The 20,246-nt window shown below is 35.1% G+C and overlaps 1 protein-coding gene across 5 annotated transcripts in view; it reads right to left on the bottom strand.

The window, feature by feature from the left end:
• LOC145296722 (mitogen-activated protein kinase kinase kinase 1-like) overlaps positions 1–20,246 on the bottom strand; it is a 445,857-nt gene that overhangs the window by 52,525 nt on the left and 373,086 nt on the right. For all 5 annotated transcript variants that reach the window (XM_080142722.1, XM_080142721.1, XM_080142720.1 and 2 more), the window contains 3 exons: positions 17,098–17,313; positions 9,432–9,548; positions 5,022–5,164 (listed from right to left, as the gene is read on the bottom strand). In XM_080142722.1, coding sequence (XP_079998848.1) covers positions 5,022–5,164; positions 9,432–9,548; positions 17,098–17,313 — 476 coding nt within the window. The remainder of the gene's footprint in view (positions 1–5,021; positions 5,165–9,431; positions 9,549–17,097; positions 17,314–20,246) is intronic.

Here is a 20,246-nt window from a genome sequence, read left to right as displayed (position 1 = left end):
GCCCGAAACGTTGTTCGAATAACACTCAATATGAGAACAGTAGTCCGAATAATCCAAATAATAAGCATTATCAATCCCCATCTCAAAAATTAAGAAACTAAAAAGTATGATTAAAAGTTATTGCAGATTTCTACTCGTTCATGACTGATAGAATAAGAACAATCTATCCTTATGAATTAAATAAAGGGTTTTAATAAAAAGTTTAAAATTCCATACACTGGCTAAGACATAAGAACAACATCTAACCCCTCGGCCTAGCATTTACAATGACATAAATTAGAATAAATACATAGAAGATATTGTCAAGTCTGCTGTAAAGAAGGTGAGCTCCCTCTACTGGGCTAGAAAATTTCTCACATCTGCCAGTATCCTATATCTCTACAAAGTTACCATTCACCCAAGCATTGTTGTCACATTTAGGCTGGTGTTTGGTGCACCAGCCTCTCCCTCTTTGACACGGTCTTAAAAAAGAAGCTTTTTCTCTAATAGATCCCACACACCGTTTACCAAGCTCCAACCCCTGTCCCATCACCACAATATTACATTACATCCCTGTGCTTGTTTTACACATACTTCCATGGAATGTGTTCCAACGAACTTGTATCCCTCTCAATGTAAATGTCCCCGACCAACCCAACAGTAGTCCAACACTGGATGTACCTTCTGCTTTTGTTCTTGCACGACTGCCATTAAAGGAATCAAGCCGAGTAGGGTGAGGGGTGTCTTTCTTGGGGATATGGAATCAACCAACCATTTGCAATCCAAAGTTCCAGATAATTCTTAGACTCTTCTGACATTATCAGGCACCTTGTACTCTGCAACTTGATTGTGGAGTTGAATTAGCAAGTCCTTTTGGGCCCATTTGTGGCAGTCCACACTTTCTCGTCAGAATCAAAGGAGATGTCGAAATCAGGTTCATTAATTCACAGGACAGCACACACTCCTCCTTCAATTTTCATGTCTCCGGCCGGTGAGACTGTAATGCCTTCCAACACTCAAATTGTATAGACTCCAAACAAGAGGCTTCCCAAGAGCTATTAGAACATTAACTTTAGCATGAGGATCGACACAATTCCGGCTTCACAGCAAGCCTGGGACACTGCACCAATCGTCAAAATTCTTATTTGTTGACTGCTCCACATCTATCATTGATCCACACTAATTATTGACTGAGAACACTCGGTGTCGATAAGCACCGAGCACTGTATGCCGTCCACTTTCATGCCAACCACAAGCAATACTGCATCTATTGACTGACCTGGGGCAAGAGTAGTGACAGTACCTTGTCCCCACACCTGTTTCCTGAACAATTCTGCACTATATGGCCTTGCTTATTGCAACGATAGCAGCGTATTTGTTCTTGTAGTCTTTGGTCATTTGTGTCCCCTGTATGGCTCTGGCTTCAACAGTCCCTGGAAAACGGTTGGGTCCACCACATCTGTAGCATCCTGGGCCCTCTGTGGGTGATTTGGCTGCTTCTTTAGCTGCCACGACTGGTCACCAAGTCTTTCAAAATGTTTCAGGCTATAGCTAGTAATTCATCCAGTTCAAGCTCATTAAGCCTCAAAGAGGCTCGCAGTAGGCGACTGGTGTCATCTGGAAGACCCGCCAAAACGTACGTGGTCATTTACTCAACTGAACAGTACAGCCAGCCTCCTCAAATCAGCCAGGTAAACGTCCACTATTTTGCCCAGTTTGAGCCTTTGTTCAGTAAATTGTTTCCAGGTAATGAAAGGGTCTATATCAAAGGCCGCATATAGTGCCTGCTTAATTTCTTCCAGGTTCACGTCATCCCGGAGTTGCTGGTACACTGTGCAGGCTCCTTTTGTGAGTCTCAGTGGAATGACCTGTATGGGTTCTTTTATTTTGGACAGCTTGCAAACACGTTTGGCCTTTTCAAGTCATTTGATGACAGATGAGTCAGTGGAGGAGCTGTCAAATTCAGGGATCAAGCATAGATTGAATTTGTTCATTACGTTGAAATAGCTTTTAACACAAAAAAAAAAAAAAAAAGGAAGGAAGGACAAAAAGCAATAAAGAAAAAAGCAAGACGGTCAGTATCACACAACAACCATCTCAAAGGATTTTCATCACCCTTTGTCCTCATTCTCCCTGCGACCTCCTTTTATACAGCCGAGCAGCAAGATTTTGCACACGAGCTGCAAGACTTTCTATTATTTTGTGAGAACACCCAGTTATAAAAGCTGTGAGTGCTGCCATCTTGATTCTTACCTCCCTCCCCCTGATAGCTTGACTCCATATGACGTGCGGATGCTTTAATGGTAAGACACAATTTTCCCAACAGGATGAAAGGTCAATTGAAATAAAAGAAATTTTTTAAATCGATGAGGACAATAGTCTGAATAAGCCAAAAACATCTAAAAATTTCTGGAATTGTTTTTATTTCATGTAGTTTTACATGTACGTTGAGATCACGAGGCATGAATGACTTTCAAAAATGTCAACACAAAAACTGACCTCTCCTTGCAAAAAATGGCCGAAAGAATTAATCTTTTTGGACAATTTTCTGATATTTGTCATCTGAGAGATCAGTCTTTCTAACGATACCAATTTTGCCACGGTCTAACACGCCTGTCAAAAGTTTTTGGGAAATATACAAACACACACACATTTTGTCTTTTATATATTAGACTAGCAGGGGGTACCCGGCGTTGCCCGGTTGCTTGTAGGTGTGCACGTTTGGGGGGGAGGGAAAGAAGAACAAAAAGGAAACTTAACCCTGTTTAAATATAAAAAAACAATAAAAAACAGCGATTTTAAAAATGGAAAAAAAAAAAAAAACTAAGGGGGGGGGGACTTGGTGACAGGTCGGCTCGACCCCGGAGCCTTGAGGACCACAGGCTGAGCCTGAACACCTGCGCTACAGCGACAGTCAATGTAAGAGCGATTAAAAAGTGAATGTCAAACATCACGCTATTCCCCAGTTTTTAATGAGGTAAAATTGTTTTACTGCGGGATAGTTGACGGTGACGGTGACGTTTACATCCGGTTCGAATCCAGTTTCGCTGTTTTTATACTGAAAAATAAAAGCAACATGCGGCGATCTGAATATGTGGAATATTTATCTTTTGAAAGTCAGGCAAATTAAATAGACAGACGACCCCCATTGTTAACTGGTAGATATTATGATTTAGACGTGATATAAAAATTTTAAGAAGGAATGAGCTGACCGAGAAGTCCAGCGAAAAAAGCCTTTCACAGACATACACAAAAAACGAACATACATACATTTTCAGTTTTATATTTATAGAAGACTAGCCTGGGTGCCTGGTGTTGCCCGGGTGTTTGTAGGTGTGTGTTGAGAAAAAAAAAATTTTAGTAGGTAGGTAGGCTTCAACACGAAGCCTTGACATGAAGATGAAAGTGAAAAAAAACCTAACATCTTACTGCTCATCCACGACGGGACAGGAAGTGAAAAATATTCTAATTTAATGATTAAAAAGTTGACATGCAGAAAGTGAAAGTGAATGAGTTCATGCAGGAGAAGCCAGTTCTTTGTACCGTCGTGGGGAAAATCAGCTCCCCTCAAAAGGGGAGAGCTCTGGCAGTGTCTTAATGAATTGCAATTGTCTGATATGAACGGGTATTCCCCACAGTGATCAAAGCTGATTGCCTTTAACACCTGCTGGCCACGAAGCCAGCGACTCAATAATTTTTTTTGAATCAGTTTCATTTTTATACGAAAAAGCCAAAGAAACACGCAGAGAGCAGGAAATAGCGCGAAAATAGTGTGTAAAAGTCGCTCGAATAAAAGATAGATGCAACCTCCTTTTGTAAATCGTAGATATAATAATCTATGGAGTATATAAAAAGTTGTAAGAAACAGTGACCGCCTCACCCTCCCCGAGCGCCCCTTCCTTTGCCGGACATACACAAAAAACGCACACACTAACACACATTTTTGCTTTTATATTATAGATGCGATTTTTTTATATGTCACATACTGTATAAGCACCAAGATTTTTATCGGTCTCTTCCCACTTCCTATTTTGAAAGTTACAATTCTGCTCTGAAAGTTGTATATTCCTCATAAAAGTCATAATTGTTACAAATAAGCTCAATGAGGATGTATTATCGCTTTCAGAGCATATTTACTATAAATTAGTTATTAGAAAAAAATTATTTCACAATCATGATTTTTATTATTTTTATATTCATTTTTTTTTTTAAATATAAGAGCAAATTTTTATTTACTGGAGAAATGTATGAAAAAAGTCATTATAAAAATTCATCTATATATTCAAAAAAATAAATATAAATAAATATTATGATGGTGGATTGGCATTTTATTGTGATTGCAATGTAATTTTAAAGTGTGTATATATATTTATATATACTGTAAAATCATGATTTTTATTTATATTTATTTATCCACACTGATGAGAGGTAGTACCTCAAAACACGTGTGCATAGATGACTGTTTTATAAGTAAATAAATAAATATATAATATTTGTTTATTTGTTTACATCAAAAAAATATGAGTGATTTTCTAAGGAAAAATATTCTGCATGATCTCCAAAGTTGAAATACTATTAACCGTATTATTGTTTAAAAAAACAACAAAAACTTGACATCAGTTTAAAAGCTTTGGACTTTGTGTTGTAATAGTTAACACGCTCTACCATAACAAATAGGGTCTGAGGTTCAAATCCTAGAATAGTCAAGCTACGCTGACGAGAGGTAGTACCTCGAAACACATTTGTAGATCACTATTTTATATATATATATATTCTTGTGTGCAGGGTGTTTGCTCAGTGGTAGAGTGCTTGCCTTGCATACAAGAGGCTCGGGTTTCGAATCCTGAGTTCGGATGTGTCTAACTGATGAGCCCAAATGAGGGCGAAACTCGAGTCTTGGACTTCCGGTTCTTTGACTGTCATGGCTCTTGTGGGCTGTGACGTTTTTTGGCTGTGGAATTTATTATATATATATATATATACAAATAAAGAGAGAGAGAGAGAGAGTGTGTGTCGTCAATTTTTAGACAACATCTACTTACCCTGTATCACTCTCAGCTGGGACAGTAAGTTTTTCTTGTGAACTCTGTTTTTCTTCCATCTGTTTTTTTTGTTTTTTGGAACGTTCTTTGTTGACAAGAAGCAATTCTCGTCTGTCGTTGTACATTCGAAATAAGTTTTCCACCTGACAAGAGAGAGAGAGGGAGTAAGGGAGAAAGTAAATTAAAAAAAAAAATGATAATTATTATAAGAGGGTAAGCACGAAAAGAGGGAGGGGTCAGAATATGATTAGGGTAAATAGTGGAAGAGATAGAGAAAGAAAGATAAGGAAATAAGTGGGATAGGAAAGAAAGAAGAGGAAGTGAAGACAAAGAGGAAGAGGAAAGAGCAGAAGGCAAAGAAAGAAAGAAAGAAAAATAGAAAGAAAAGAAGGATAGGAAAGAAAGAAGAGGGAGAGGATAAGGAAGAAAAGAAGGAGAGGATATACTTTAAGATGATGCCTAGGACTCATTTTAGTTATGCGGTAAACATAGGTTGTTGATGGGAAATATATCTGGCTTGGGGGTTTGACCACCCAAAATTTGATTTCTCCACTTGAAAAATTTAAATTGAACTACTTAAAGTCCTGGAAAAATTGATGTTCCTTCATATATAAGGCTCCCTGGTAATTTTTTTTATGTCCATAGATAAACAGCTTACTTTTTTCAAAATATGCTGACTGTATGGTCTACTTTAAATGATAGTATTTATATATGTTCTGGTAGAGCAGGCAGAGAGATCAGTTGGATTTATGTGGATTTCAGAAACAGATGAGCTTTGTGTATTAAACTGGTAGACTGTTTATGTTCTGTTGGAATTGATTTGCAAGATGGCTGTTCGGTAGAAGAAAATAAGTATCATTGTAAATTTTCTTATATAAAATATTGTTACTAGCTTTCAACTGGAGTTGAGGTTTTGTTTGGAGTGAGAAACCTTCTGTTGCAGCAGTGACAGATGACACAATTGACACTAAAGCTATTGTTGTAATTATGAATTGAATTCAGACATGCACAACGAGCAGGTAATCACAATCTGTTTGTAATGGGTTTTAAAATGTGTGTTGCCTATAAACTAACCACGTAAAATGATACGAGGATGAAGGAGAACATTTAACAAATTTATTCAACAACTTACACGATTATAATTATTGACCACTAGATGTGCAATCTCACGGTGGAATATATGTGTCTTTCCTCTTCAAAGTGTCACGCTTGATTCGTTCATCTAACCCTGATCATCACTCCCTAGTCAATCTAAGGGAAGTAACTCTCTTTTTTTATCACCTCCTCGTTTAAGTATTTAGCTGTAGTGATTGGGGTTAACTTGGAGATGCTTTACTCGAGTTCGACTGAGCTTTGGCCAATTCCTGTAGAGTCTTTCATCATTTTCATTTACATTTGTTCCCATGGAAAATGATGGAAATGGCAGTTTGAATGTTTCTATCAACAGATCAAATTGAATGGTTGGCATGCTGAATGTACAATGATGATAAATCTTCCAGTGGAAGCTGTGTGTTTTTCGTCTTCAAAGTGCCAAAGCTGATTCGTCCGTGCAAAGGCAATCACGCCCTTCTCAGTGCAAGGGAAGTAACTATATTTTCCTTTCTTTTTTTAGGTTGACCTAGCAAACATTCAAGCCAGTGTTGTAATTAAAAATCGAATTCAGACAATCATGTCGTTACTTGTTTTAAACTGGAGTTGTGATTTTGTTTGGAGGGAGAAACTTTTTGTTGCAGCACTGACTGAGAGGCACGACTGACACTAAAGCCAGTGTTGTAATCAGGCATCTAATTCAGAAAAGAATAATGAGAAGACAATCACGGTCTGTTTGGTGAACGTATACAGGCGCATGTTCACATCTGGTGCTGTGACCAGGATCAATCTTGAATGAAACTTAATGTCCCTCCAGATATGGGGCACCTTTGGCAGTAAGTTATTTTTATGTCCATGTATAAGCAGTTAAGCCTTTTTAAACTGGCTATTTCTTCTAAAAACCTTCTCCCAAATCATAACAACCATTTCTGTAAGGTCTGACGAGGCTGCTGGATCGTAAACATGGTCCAACATCCGAAACATATGTAATTGAACAGATAAAACGGTAATAAAAAATAAAACACACACACACATATATATATATATATATATATATATACTAGCAAAAGTACCCGTCGTTGACTGGGTTCAAAAACAGCCTACAGAAAATGGACTGATTTATGAAAGTATGATAGGTTATGAAAAGGAAGGGTTGTAAATTTGGGGTTATCAAAACCAAAGCAAAATATGCTGAAAGTAAAAATAAAATAGATAAACCCCATAATTTATTATACCATACCTGTTCACACTGAAAGACTTATCACAATATTCTGTGGATCTATATTAAAAAATCTTGTTAAACTTTCTGACATATTTCCATTCTATGGAGGTCAGGTGCGAACGAACACCCCATAATTTTATTATACCATATTTCTTCAAACTGAAACATAATTATCAAAGTATACTTACGCAGATAGATATGAAAAGTCTTTATTAAAGTTTGTGCCTATTTCCATTCTATGGAGGCCAGACGCGAACGCAGACCCCATAATTAGATTATACCATCCCTATTTAAGTTAAAACATACTTATCAAAGTATTATTATGTACATCTATATCAAAAACACTTGTAAACGTTTTTTTTTAATTTAAAAATTTTTTTAATTCCATACTTTGTGGACCAGGCGTGAACGCAGACCCCACAATTTTAATGAACCACTGTTCAGCCAGATCAAACATACCCATTCCTGTGTCTCGATACATCTATCATTATATGTAATCAGTTTTTTAAAATAGTCAACCATATAGGAGCCTATTCGTGACCAGACACACACACACACACATACAAAGCTTTATATATATATATATATATATATATATATATATATATATATATATATATATATATATATATATATATTCCAGCAGAGTGGGAAAGGAGATCTGTTACATTTCTGTGAGTCTTGGAGACAGATGGACTTTTGAACATTAAATTGACCAACTGTTTGTGTTCAGAAGAAAACAATTATTATTGTATTTTATCAAAATAAAATATTATTACTAGTTTTAAACTTGTGGTTTTTGTTGGAAGTAGAATTCTTTTGTTACAGAAGTAACAGAGACCACATAAGTTTGGGAATAAAACATTAAATTTAGATGAAAACAATTCAATGGATAAACACAGACTCAAGTTCACAATGATAAATTAAATTTTTTGCATAAAAGTTTGAAAATCTGTGTGGTTTATAATTATATTGTGTAAAGGTGAGTATAGTGTGTATAATTAGTTTTAGTTGTTACTGGTTAGTGTTGGGCTTTGTGGTTAGTGTTGCGCTTGTATTTTGTGAATGTAAAAATGTAAAGATTTTAATTGAATATATGAGATTGAAAAGGAATGGATGAATAAAGAAAAGGCAAGTAAAGAGAGAATAAGAGATTAGGATTAAAGTGAGAAAGAGGGAGGGTCTATGGTGAAGGATAGAAAGAGATAGATAGAGGAAATGGCATGTTAGATAGAGAGAGAGAGTTAGTAATAAAAGAAGAGAAAGGGAGTAATAGAGAGAGAGAGAAAGAGAGAGAAAGGGGTGATGGTAAAACGATACACTGAAATCATAAGATCAAAAGAATAAAGGAAGAAGAAATTGTTAAAAGAAAAAAGTAAGAGACTAACAAAGATGTATAAGTGGAAAGAGAAAGAGAAAGAGAGAGCGAGAGAGACTTTATTTATTTCCCTATGGTGGGAAGATGTGACACAAGACCAAGAAAATAGGATTTGAAAAGCCAGTGCTCTAGAAGAAGAGCACTCTGGCCTTGCAAAAATTAACTGGACAGTCCTATTAGCACTCCCTGGTGCGGGTGCCTCAGGCGATTGGCAATAAAGTAACCCCCTTTAAAAGAGTGAGAAGAAAAAGCCTGGAAGGATGGACCCTCCACAAGTGCACAAGACGCAGGACCCAGGACCCAGGACCATACATCCAACAGAGAACAAGCCATCTCATCAATAGCTTTAGCTTTGGAGCTGGGATAGAGGGAAATATGAATTAAGAAATAAATAAAAAAAAAAGAAAAATGATAGAAAATAAAGGAAGAAGAAACTTGAAGTAAAGAATATAAAAAATAGGAAATGAATGAGGAAATATTGAATAAATAGTTAAAAACACGAAAAATGAGGAGGGAGAGAGAGGAGGAAATGATGAAGATAGAAAGACATAGATAAAGGAAATGACATTTCAGAGACAGAGATAGAGAAAGAGAAAGATAGTAATAAATAATAAAGAAAGAGAGAGTAAAAGATAAAGAGTGTATGAGAAAGAGAGAGAGAGAGAGAGAGAGGAGAAGGGGAGAGGGTAAAAAAATGCATTGAAATCATTAAATAATTTACCTCGTAATTTTTTAATGTTTTGCTCCATAGACACGGATCCGTCTCTTTTACTTTGAACACACGTAACATCACAAACAGTACATGGACACAGTGAGGACTACGACCACAGCTGCATTTCTGAAAAGAGACAGAAAAAAAAAATATATATATGTATTAGTATACACTTAAGAGATTCCCTAAAACAGAGAGAATAAAAATGCAAATTTTCTTTCTGACACATACACAAGAAAGAGTAAGACATTACTGTGCTACAATATTAGAAACATGATTAACTGTTTTTTTTATTATTTTTTTTTATTATTGTTATAATTTTTGTTGTCCTTCTTCTTCTTCTGCTTCTTCTTCTTCTTCTTCTTCTCCTTATTCATTTAGGTTGTTCTTTTGGAATCGTAATTGCATGACTCAGCAGCTGACAGCAGAAGAACGTGTAAGTAAAAATGGTACAAAAAAAAAAAAAAGGAAGAAAACTGCAATGAGTATAACAAAATGGTGGCAAGAAAAAGACAGCCTAGTTGCCGTGTGTCTTAGAAGAAGAGTAAAAGGAAAAGAATATATGGTGATGCTGGGGAGCAGAGATGCAATTCACCTGGATCACAAGTTCTAGATACTACGTAAAAATATAAATTAGGCTGAAAAGAAGGTCCTTACGGAATTTTTAATTTTGATTTCAAATGATGTATTTTCAAATAAGTTTTCATTATGATACCTTTACTTTATATATTATTTTAAAGAGTGCCCTTTCGCTCTATCTAATCGTTTGAATTACAATCGTTTTAAAACAATTATATCTTCTTTTCAGAACGTTGAATACAAGATGGAACAAGTAAAGCATGCATGGTCCCCCATTAGTGCACAGTGAACGAGGCATAAAAAAATGACTAAGTTTATCCCTTCTCATGGTGATTTAGGCAAAAAAAAAAGAAAGAAAAAAGACCCTTACTAATAAAACTGCTCTGGGTGACTAGTTGGTAATTTTGCTAAGTCGTGGACCAAAGAGTTAAAAGAAGATTTCAAGAAATTCAACGAATTTTCATTTGGTCCAAATTTCAAAATTTAACAAAATAATACGTGATCAATTTCATTTTAGAGATATTTCTTTCAAAAGCATTCTTTTAAAAAAAGAAAAAAAGTATATTGTTCTATTAAACCTTTTACTGTTTAAATAAATTTGACTTTGCTCGATTTATTTTAAGAAAATATAAGTTGAAAAAGCATTTTCATTCAATATTAAAAAATGTAGAGCCCTGCATACTTCTTTTCAAGTTAACTCTTTTGTAGTTTTGATTACAATAGATCTGAATGAATGAATCTTGTAAGGGAGGGGCACTAAGCACTGCCCTGTTAATAATGAATTTCTTTGGTTTCTTTTTATAACATGCTACATTTCTCTCTTGCGGTTAGAAATATCAGGACATTTTTTCTTTTTTTCAACATCAGACTAAAAGAATCGTAATGAAGGAATCGGAAAATTAAGGTATTTTTTAACGATGCGATTCCGATTCCGATACCTCCCAAAATACACGATTCTTACGATTAACGATTCCGATTAATCGTCCCACCACTAATATATATATATATATATATATATATATATATATAATACTTGTTTATTGTTATATAAACATGGTCACATCCTGCTGCTACAAATAGCCACTTGTTTCAATCAAACAACAGATATCATCAGGCAGCGACTTGACTATTCAAAAGTTCAATGAATAACCTGAATAATAATGAATTTTATTATAAAATATATATATATATATATATATATATATATATATTTTATAATAAAATTATCCAACAATCAGCTGGTATGGAAACCTGTGATTATAAGATTTACAAAATATTACTGGCAGTAATATTCTATAAGTATTATCCCATCTAAATAAGAATTGCTCAATATACAAGATAGAGCAAATAAATCATTTTACCACACTGCTTTCAAGGACAGTCACCTTGGATTTTACCGTGCAATTTGGATGTAAACTTTTATATCTTTTTCTTTAACTTCCCTTACTCTATAACTTTTAATTAATCATTCAATTTTTAATAATTGTTTTTAATAATGATTTTCCATGTCTCACTGACTTTAGCAAATAGGGTGTATACCATTATAGCTATTTTTTATCAGCTAAAAGCCAAATTGAATTTGTTCTACAGATCCAAATCCTCTGTATATCAAGTTTAAAGTCTGTAGACCAAAAATTGAGAAAGTAGTTTGGTAGAAACCATTCCACACACACAGACAGACAATGTCATTTTTATATATAGAGACTTAAAACATCTTTGCAAGAATTTATTAAAATTTAGAAGAGAAAAATCTGCAAAATGCACATAATCTGCCGTCATTTAAAAAAAAAAAAAATTTCATATTGTTTTATTCTTAAATATTTATTAGATAGTCAAGATATTTTGAGCTGAATTGTTTTTTTTAATGTCCCAAATTTATTCATTAGAAAGTTTGAAGAAAAACAAAACAATGTAATATTCTTAACTAAAACTGTATTTATTCATAAATAAAAAATTAAAGAAAAAATATTTTTGATTAACACTGAAGAAATGAAGTATATATTCTTGAAAACAATTCATATTTTTATTTTTTATTTAATTTATTTTTTTTTTATTCCATTTTCATCCCAAACAAGGCACAGTGCCACTTTGAAGTAAGGGGCTACAATTGGTGACATAAGTTGCAGGGATACTATGTAGGAATTTGAGCAGCAAGATGTCTGTTCACATTACACTTGAACTTCTGCATGTCAGCACAGTTGGGAAAGCAGGAACCCGGAAGGGAGTTCCAAAGTCTAGCAGTTATGGGGAAGAAACTATTAGAGTAGAAAGCTTTCTTACATCTAGGGATCTCTACTGTGTAGAGGTGGGATTTTGCTGCTTGTTGGGTTTGTCATGGGTATTTACGTCGAGGGGATACAAGTGCATGTAGTTCGTCAGAGCATTCACCATTAAAATACTCGTAGAACAAGCAGAGGGATGGAACATTTCGTCGATTGGACAAAGGGTGAAGCTTAGAAGACAGTTCAGAAGCTATCAGGTTGGCAACTCTCTTTTGAACCCTGTCCGGGAGTGAGAGACAAGCAGCAGACGCACCAGCCCAAATGTGACAACAATACTCCATACATGGGTGAATGGTAGCCTTGTAGAGGTATAGGATACTTTCGGGCATAAGAAACTTTCTAGCATGGTAATGGTGGTTGCTCTGACAAACCACCTTCCTCGCAGCAGCCTTGGCAATGCTCTCAATGTATCTGTTCCAACTCATGTTCCCTGTGAACGTTAAGCCGAGGAGTTTGAAAGAAGTACTTCAGGTAATTTATCTTTAATTAATGGTTAAGAATGTTTCTTCTAATTATTGAAGGAAGCAAGCTTAATCTTGGCAGCATTGAATGTTAACATTCATTTTTGTCCCCAATCCACTACAGATTGGAGGTCATCCTCTAGTGTTTTTGCCATTTCCTTAGATATGTGTTCATTTGTTTTCCCCTCATGCCTGTTATAGAGCATGGTGTCATCAGCAAATATACCCATCTCAGAGACAATTTTATCAGGGAAGTCATTTATGAATATTAGGAATAATAAAAGTCCAAGAATAGACCTCTGAGGTACACCTGCATTTATATCATATTGTTTAGATGCACGACCATCGAGGACAACCTGGATTCTTCTCTTATTTAAGAAGGATTTAATAAATGTTAAATATTTGTCTAGTGATACCCTACGATCTGATTTTCCTGAGAAGACTATCTTGCCATACCCTGTAAAAAGCCTTAGATATATCTAGGGCTATTGCTCTACCCTCTCCTGCTTTGTCCAATGTATGGTATATATGTTTAATAATTGGAACTTGGCAGGCATTCAGTTTGTTTTTGTGTCAATTAGGATATCTGCTGTAGAATGGGCTTGCCTAAATCGATATTGTTAGTCAGTCAGAAGTTTAGCAGCTATAAGGTGATAGACTAGAGCTTGGTTAATTATGGACTCAAATATTTTGGCGAAAAGCAGGAGGAGGCTAATGGGGTGATAATTTAATGGGTCTGTTCTTTTGCCAGAATTCTTGTAAACTGGTACCACAGAAGCAGTTTTCGAGCAGTCAGGAAATCAAGATTCGTTAAAGCATTTGTTGTAAAGTTTAGAGAGGACTGGAGCAATCTCAGCGGAGCATTTTTTTTAATAGCACAACCGAGATGAAATTGGGTCCACATACTTTTGAAGTGTCTAGGTTTTTTATTATATCATGTATCCGGGAAGGGGAGTTTTCAGATTATCCAGTGTATGATCTGTCTGCAAAAGAAAGAGAGGGAATGGTTTACTGGGTCCAATGTGAAGTTTGAGGCAAACTCAACAAAACGACTGGCAAGCATCTTAACCTTCTCGGCTGCTGTGTAAACAACCTCATGATTGTTGGATAGTGGGGAAATTGTTGATGCCCATTATTCATTACACTGTTGTAGGTTTTCCAGAAATCACGGGTTCTTAATTTCTGAGCTTCAATATGTTTTTTGGTGGTTTCTGGAATATTCTCTCTTAGCTGTTGCTATTTCTTTCTTACAATTACTTCTAGCTTCTATAAACGTTTGTCTGTTTGTACTGGACTTATGTTGGTTAAATCTGCAGTATACATGCTACCTTTGTGCAATGGCAGCTGCACAAGTAGAAGTGGCTACAACATAATGTGATTTTATGATGTATTTTATAATTTTACATATTTTTCTAAATACTTTTTCATTTTTAATTGAAGATTAAAAGTGAATAAATATTTTAAGCAATTTCCTAAAAATATCATTTGATTTGGTTCTTTGTCCAAAATCCCTCTTCTACTTAAAAAAACAAAAATAAAGAAAATATTTTATATTTACCCCTGACGAAATGGAAATATCACGTTCCAAAAATCACAAAAATTAATCAAGTAGTCTTATTTTTTAAAATCATTTTTAAACGATTAATAGAAATTCGTAGACATTACAAGATAAATCTAATAAGTATGAAATATTGTTGAGGTATCTCTCTTAAATACTCATTTGACAAAATGTCATTTGGTAAGGGAGATAATCTAAGAGTATAAGGAGTTATCTCCCTTTAACAAGGACTTTTTTAAAAAATGGATTTATTTTATCTAAAATTAACCCCAATTTTAACTTCTTTTTGTAGAAATATTATTTCAATAAGTGAATTAAATTTTTCTTTGAAAGTTTACCTGCGTTTATTGGAAACCTAAAATTAAAATTTGGTGTTTTTTTTTTTAATCTGTATAACAATATGCTAAGGCTATTTTATATTCATACACATGCTAACCCCCCCCCTCCCTTTTTAAATATGGGATTGTTTGATCGCCGAAGATTTATTTATTTACAGAATAACTGCCAATTATTTTTATGGAGAGAAAGAGTATTTGTTTGGAAACAATTTATATTGTAACAATGAATAAGTTTAAACAGATAACAACGTTTGTTCTATTGATTTAAGATAAAATATTTAGCAGCTAATTATTTTTACGGTCAAATGAAGGAGAATATTTATTAATATTATTTGGATTCATCAGATTACTGTTCTCATCTTGAACGTCATTTGCACAACGTTTCACAATTAGTAATAAATAAATAATATTTACAACTGAAATAAAATAGGTTTAAAGCCCCTAAAATTAGCACTAGACCTGTCCACAAGGACCTGTGGCACAGTGGTTAGAGTACTTGTAAAAACCAATTGTAAAAGTGATATTCTCTTGAAGGTTGAAGGTTCAATTCTCAGTGTGAGTGATTGAAAGAGAAAAAGAAAAACAATTGCAAATTACTTCGGACTTCTATCTAGTCATGGCTGACGAAACGAAAGCATGCTGCCCCCATGAAGTAAATAAAATGGTTCCATTCAAAATTCTGTCTAAATTTCAGTTTGACAGAAACATTTTTGAGTTCGACAAGGTTCGAGGTTACATTGATGGAAATGTTGTGAAAATGATAATCAAAGTAGTTCAATGAATCCAAATAGTACGAATAACCAATCCTTATCTCAAAAATTCAGAAAGAGAATATTTATTGCTTCAAAAAGATATAAATTGTTACAAATTTCAATAAAGAAGAAATATGTACTTGTCTAGCCACAAGCACATTGAGACATATTCATCATTTCCTGGGAATCAATGAAAAGCGTTGTGAACTCCTACTCCAAGCCCTGAACCCCCTCATTAACATTTCTATTCTTATTTTTGGATTTCTATAACTTTCAAGTTATAAATAAAATAAAACAAAGTTAAACGCATTTCCTTTTTTGGGATATTAAACACAAATACCCACATCACAATAATATTGTAACTGCCTTTGATTAAAATGAAAAACGCTTATCCATGTACCCTCATCTCTGCATTTGTTTGTTTTGCCTCATTTTTCATCGATGCCTCCGTTCAGTCTCTAAAAACAAAGGATACCCCCTGTAGGGGCAGCTGTGCATATAATTGTGAGGCAAGGGTTGCACAATCCCAACCACACCTCTCCTGAATCGTCACTGTTTGAGTTTATTGGCAAGGAGAAGTCCAGGATGACTGGAAACAATGCCGAGATAAGCGGAGAGCACATACAGCACCTGGAAGTCCCAAATGGTCACTCATTTAGTTCAATGTTGTTTAACTTCGGTGATCCAGTGGGAACCATTGTGTCAACGTGATTACGCTTGTTTAAAAATGTAAATTTTGCCATACTTCAAGTGACAGAATTTACCTCCCTTAGCAAAATAATTTTTTTCTGTTAATTGCTCTAAAAAGCTAGAATGACACAGAAACAGGGGATCATTTTATGTTAAATTTTCATATGTGCAAGAAAGGGAGAATTGGTAGAGGGCCATAGCCCCTCAGATTGGGAAATTTATCTCAATTTCAAATAGAAAAATTTTTTTTTTTTTACATAAAAAATGCCAAATCGTAAATGCTTGGTTGTTTTGGTTGGTTGGTTTTTGTTTTACGGCATATCAACCCTTTTCAGTGTTGAACACAAAGATTTTGAAGGAAAATTTTTTAATAGAATATATTTGTTGTTTTTAAGTAGGTTTCTATTTAACCTATAGTTAGAACCCTAACAGGTACTGCCACTCCGGGTCAGAGTGGATCTGGGAGCAATGGCAATGAAAGGGTGGCTCCACAGTCTCCAAAGCCTGCAAGCTGGGGCCTCACCACTGGATATAGTTTAAGGTCATATCCAGGACCAAATCGCAAGCGCTTTACATCTTTTGGACTCAAATTTATTTCGTTTTATTCCTCTACCTCTTACTCTATTCTTCCTTTCTCTTTTCCAGTTTTTTTTTTTCTTTTTCTCCGTACATCACATTTTATCTTACCTTGCTGCATCCTCCATTTCTCCCTCTTTTTGAAAATGTAAATTTTGCCATGCTTCAAATGACAGAATTTATCTACCATAGCAAAAAATATTTTTTGGTTAACTGACCTAAAAAAGTTAAATTGGTCTAGAAACAGGGGATCATTTTAAATTCAATTTCACATGTGCGAGGGTAGGGAATTAGTGGTGGGGGGGGGGTCATGAGTCCTTTAGATTCAAAACTTGATTTCAATTTCAATTGTTTTTGCCATTAGCCATTCACATCCATATATATTTGAAAGCTGTTAGTCAACATAACGGCGATAATGAAACAAATGTTTTTTTCTTACCTGAGGTCCAATGATCACTTTAAATTTATGCATAGGTGAATCGCCACCTATAAGGAATGAGTTGGGTCCAGTGAGTTGTAAGAGATAAAGTCGGGCTCTCTGTACTCGTTCAATTCGTTTTCGTGTCAGCTCACTGTTGCTGGTTAAGTCACTAGAGATGTTAGGAGAGATCAAACGTCTGCCAGCATACATCCCTGATGATTGGTGGGTCCGAAACTGAAAAATACAATAAGGAAACAGAAATCATAGATTAAACATTAAAACTTTGACGTTAAAAATATTCACTGTTCTGTAAAGTTTGTATATTTTTTTATGTAATTTGATAAACTTTAAAGATCATGGTCAGTGTAAAGTGTGATAAAAATTCTATACAGGTATTAAAAATGGTTTCATGTTGTTTTTTTTTCATTGAATATTACTAAATGAGGAATCATTGCTATTTAATCTTTCTGTCAAATTTTGGAATTTGCATGGAATTTCTTATGGAATCCTTTATTTAATCCATGGGAGTAGCATACTCTTGTTCTATCAGCCATTACTGGATAGAAGTGCTAAGTAATTCAAAATTTGAGCAACACTGGCCTTCAGACCAAGATCACAGTGTAGTATCTGTTCCGGCAGATGCTGCACTTAAGATAATTTGTACCAGTCAATAGAGGGGAAACCCTCTATACTGGGACAATTATTATTTTTGGTAACCAGAGTGACCCCTTTTAGGGGAGCTGGTTTTTACCTCACATTAAAAACGGCCTTGTGCCTAATTTGCTCAGTGGGGGAGCAAATAAATACCATCACAGTGTAGTATCTGTTCTAATGCTACACTTCATCTTTTCTGTCTTCGGTCAGTGGAGAAAAAATCCTCCATGACTGAGGCATTTTTTAAAAATATTTTTGTTCTTATCCAGAGCACCCCACATTAAAAACTAACTTTGTGTCTAACTCTGCCCTTGTGGAGAGGCAAGTAAATAGGAACACTCAAAATACAATTGCTAATTACTTACGACTTCTACCCAGTCCAACCTTCTTCAGTTGTATCTTGTCAGACTCAGGAATGTTTCTGTCAAACTTGGGAATCTAGACAGAATTTCAAACAGAACTTTTTATTTGCTTCACAAGGGTAGCATGCTCTTGTTCTGTCAGCCATGACTGGATAAAGGTCTTAAGTAATTCACAATTATATTTTTTGTCAATATTCTTCTGAAGATTGAAGATTCAATTCTCGATGTGGGCGACCAAAAAATAGAATTGCAAATTATTTAGGACCTCTATCCAGTCATGGTTGATGGAACAAGAGCATGCTACCCCCATGAAGTAAATAAAAGGTTCCGTTCAAAATTACGTCCAAATTCCAGAGTTTGACAGAAACATTCCAGAGTTCGACAGAAATATTCCAGAGTTCAACAAAATACACCTGAAGAAGGTCAGCGGTTACATCGACTGAACCATTGTGAAAATGCTACTTAAGACGAAAACAGTAGTCCGAAGAAGTCAAATAATACAAATAATCAATCCTCATCTCAAAAATTCAGAAACGTAATGCTGGCATGTGTTGGACAGTTTTTATCAACTCCATACTTATCACTTCATCTCATGTTTTCATGTGAACCGAACCTGCTACCTCAACTGTTCTACAGTTACTATCCCAGGTTTCACGTCCATACATTATCACACCATGTACGCATATCCGATAGCCTCTTCCCTTGGTCAACAGTGCTAACACTTTGCTGGTTACTTACTTCATCTACTTCTAACTCTAGTAATCGCATTAGCATTAGCGCCTTCCTGTGATCTAAAGATGTCGCCAAAGTAACTTCTGAATAACCTCAATAACCTCGACTGATATATATATATATATATGTGTGTGTGTGTGTGTGTGTGTGTGTGTATTTGTGTTTTTGTTAATTTTTTTTTACATAGGCATCACCACTTATCAAGGCCAAGAGGCCACTCGAGGATACAGTAGAAATTGGACAATAAAGTAACCGTTAGTAATGGAGATTTAAATTTAAAGGATAATTAAATTTGGTATAAATTGTCTTCTCATAAAAGACTGAAGAGGTAGTCTCTCTTAGATCTGAATTTTTTTTTTTTTTTTTTTTTTTTTTTTCACCCAAAACAAGGCACAGTGCCACTTTGAAGTAGGGGGCTACTATCGGCGACATAAGTTGCAGGGGCATTATGAAGGGAGTTCAGTAGCAAGATGTTTGTTCACATTACACTTGAACTTCTGCATATATCAGTACAGTTGGGAAAGCAGAATCCCGGAAGGGAGTTCCAAAGACTTGCAGTTCTGGGGAAGAAACTATTTGAGTAAAAGGCATTCTTACACCTAGAGATCTCTACTGTAAAGGAGTGGGACAGTTGCTTGTCAGGTTTGCCGGAGGTAGTCACGTTGAGGAGGTACAAGTGCTTGTAGTTCGTAAGAGTATTCATCATTAAAGTATTTGTAGAACAAGCAACATTTCGTCGATGGGACAGAGGCTAAAGCATAGATAAAAGTTCAGGACCTATCAGGTTGGCGACTCTCTTTTGAACCCTGTCCAGGAGTGAGAGATAAGCAGCAGATGCACTAGCTCAACTGTGACAACAGTACTCCATACATGGGCGAATGGTGGCCTTATAGAGGTACAGGATACTTTCAGGCATAAGTAATTTTCTAGCATGGTAGAGAGAGCCCACCTTCTTTGCAGCAGCCTTGGTAATGCTATCAATGTATCTATTCCAGTTCATGTTCCCTGTAAATGTTAGACTGAGGAGTTTAAACAAATATGGTGCAACTACACTATAATAACAAAATTCAAAATTTTTCATATTTAATTTCAAGGCAAACCAATGATTTCTATTTGTCATGTTACATTAATGAATACATCCAAAAATTATGATAATCAATAAGGTAGCAAAAAAATGATTAAAACATTTTTTGATGAAATTAGCAAAAATAAAATGTTTGGCTAAAAAAAACAAAAAACAGCAGAGAGTTCCAAGGGGAGGAAAATAGCACGCAACTATTGCAATTTTTTTTTTATTAAATTGCACATTTTGACTTGTTTTTAGTATAACTGAGTTATTTCCCTTTTAATCACATCACGTGTTTCCAAAGAAATATGGCAAAGATTTTTTTACGATAAAGATTGAAAACTTGTATTTTC

The sequence above is a fragment of the Euprymna scolopes genome, chromosome 17 (assembly GCF_053919585.1).
Source record: "Euprymna scolopes isolate OS-2025 chromosome 17, ASM5391958v1, whole genome shotgun sequence".
Lineage (NCBI taxonomy): Eukaryota > Metazoa > Mollusca > Cephalopoda > Sepiida > Sepiolidae > Euprymna > Euprymna scolopes.
The sequence above is the reverse complement of the archived record's forward strand: the minus strand, read 5'-3'. Positions and strand labels throughout refer to the sequence as shown.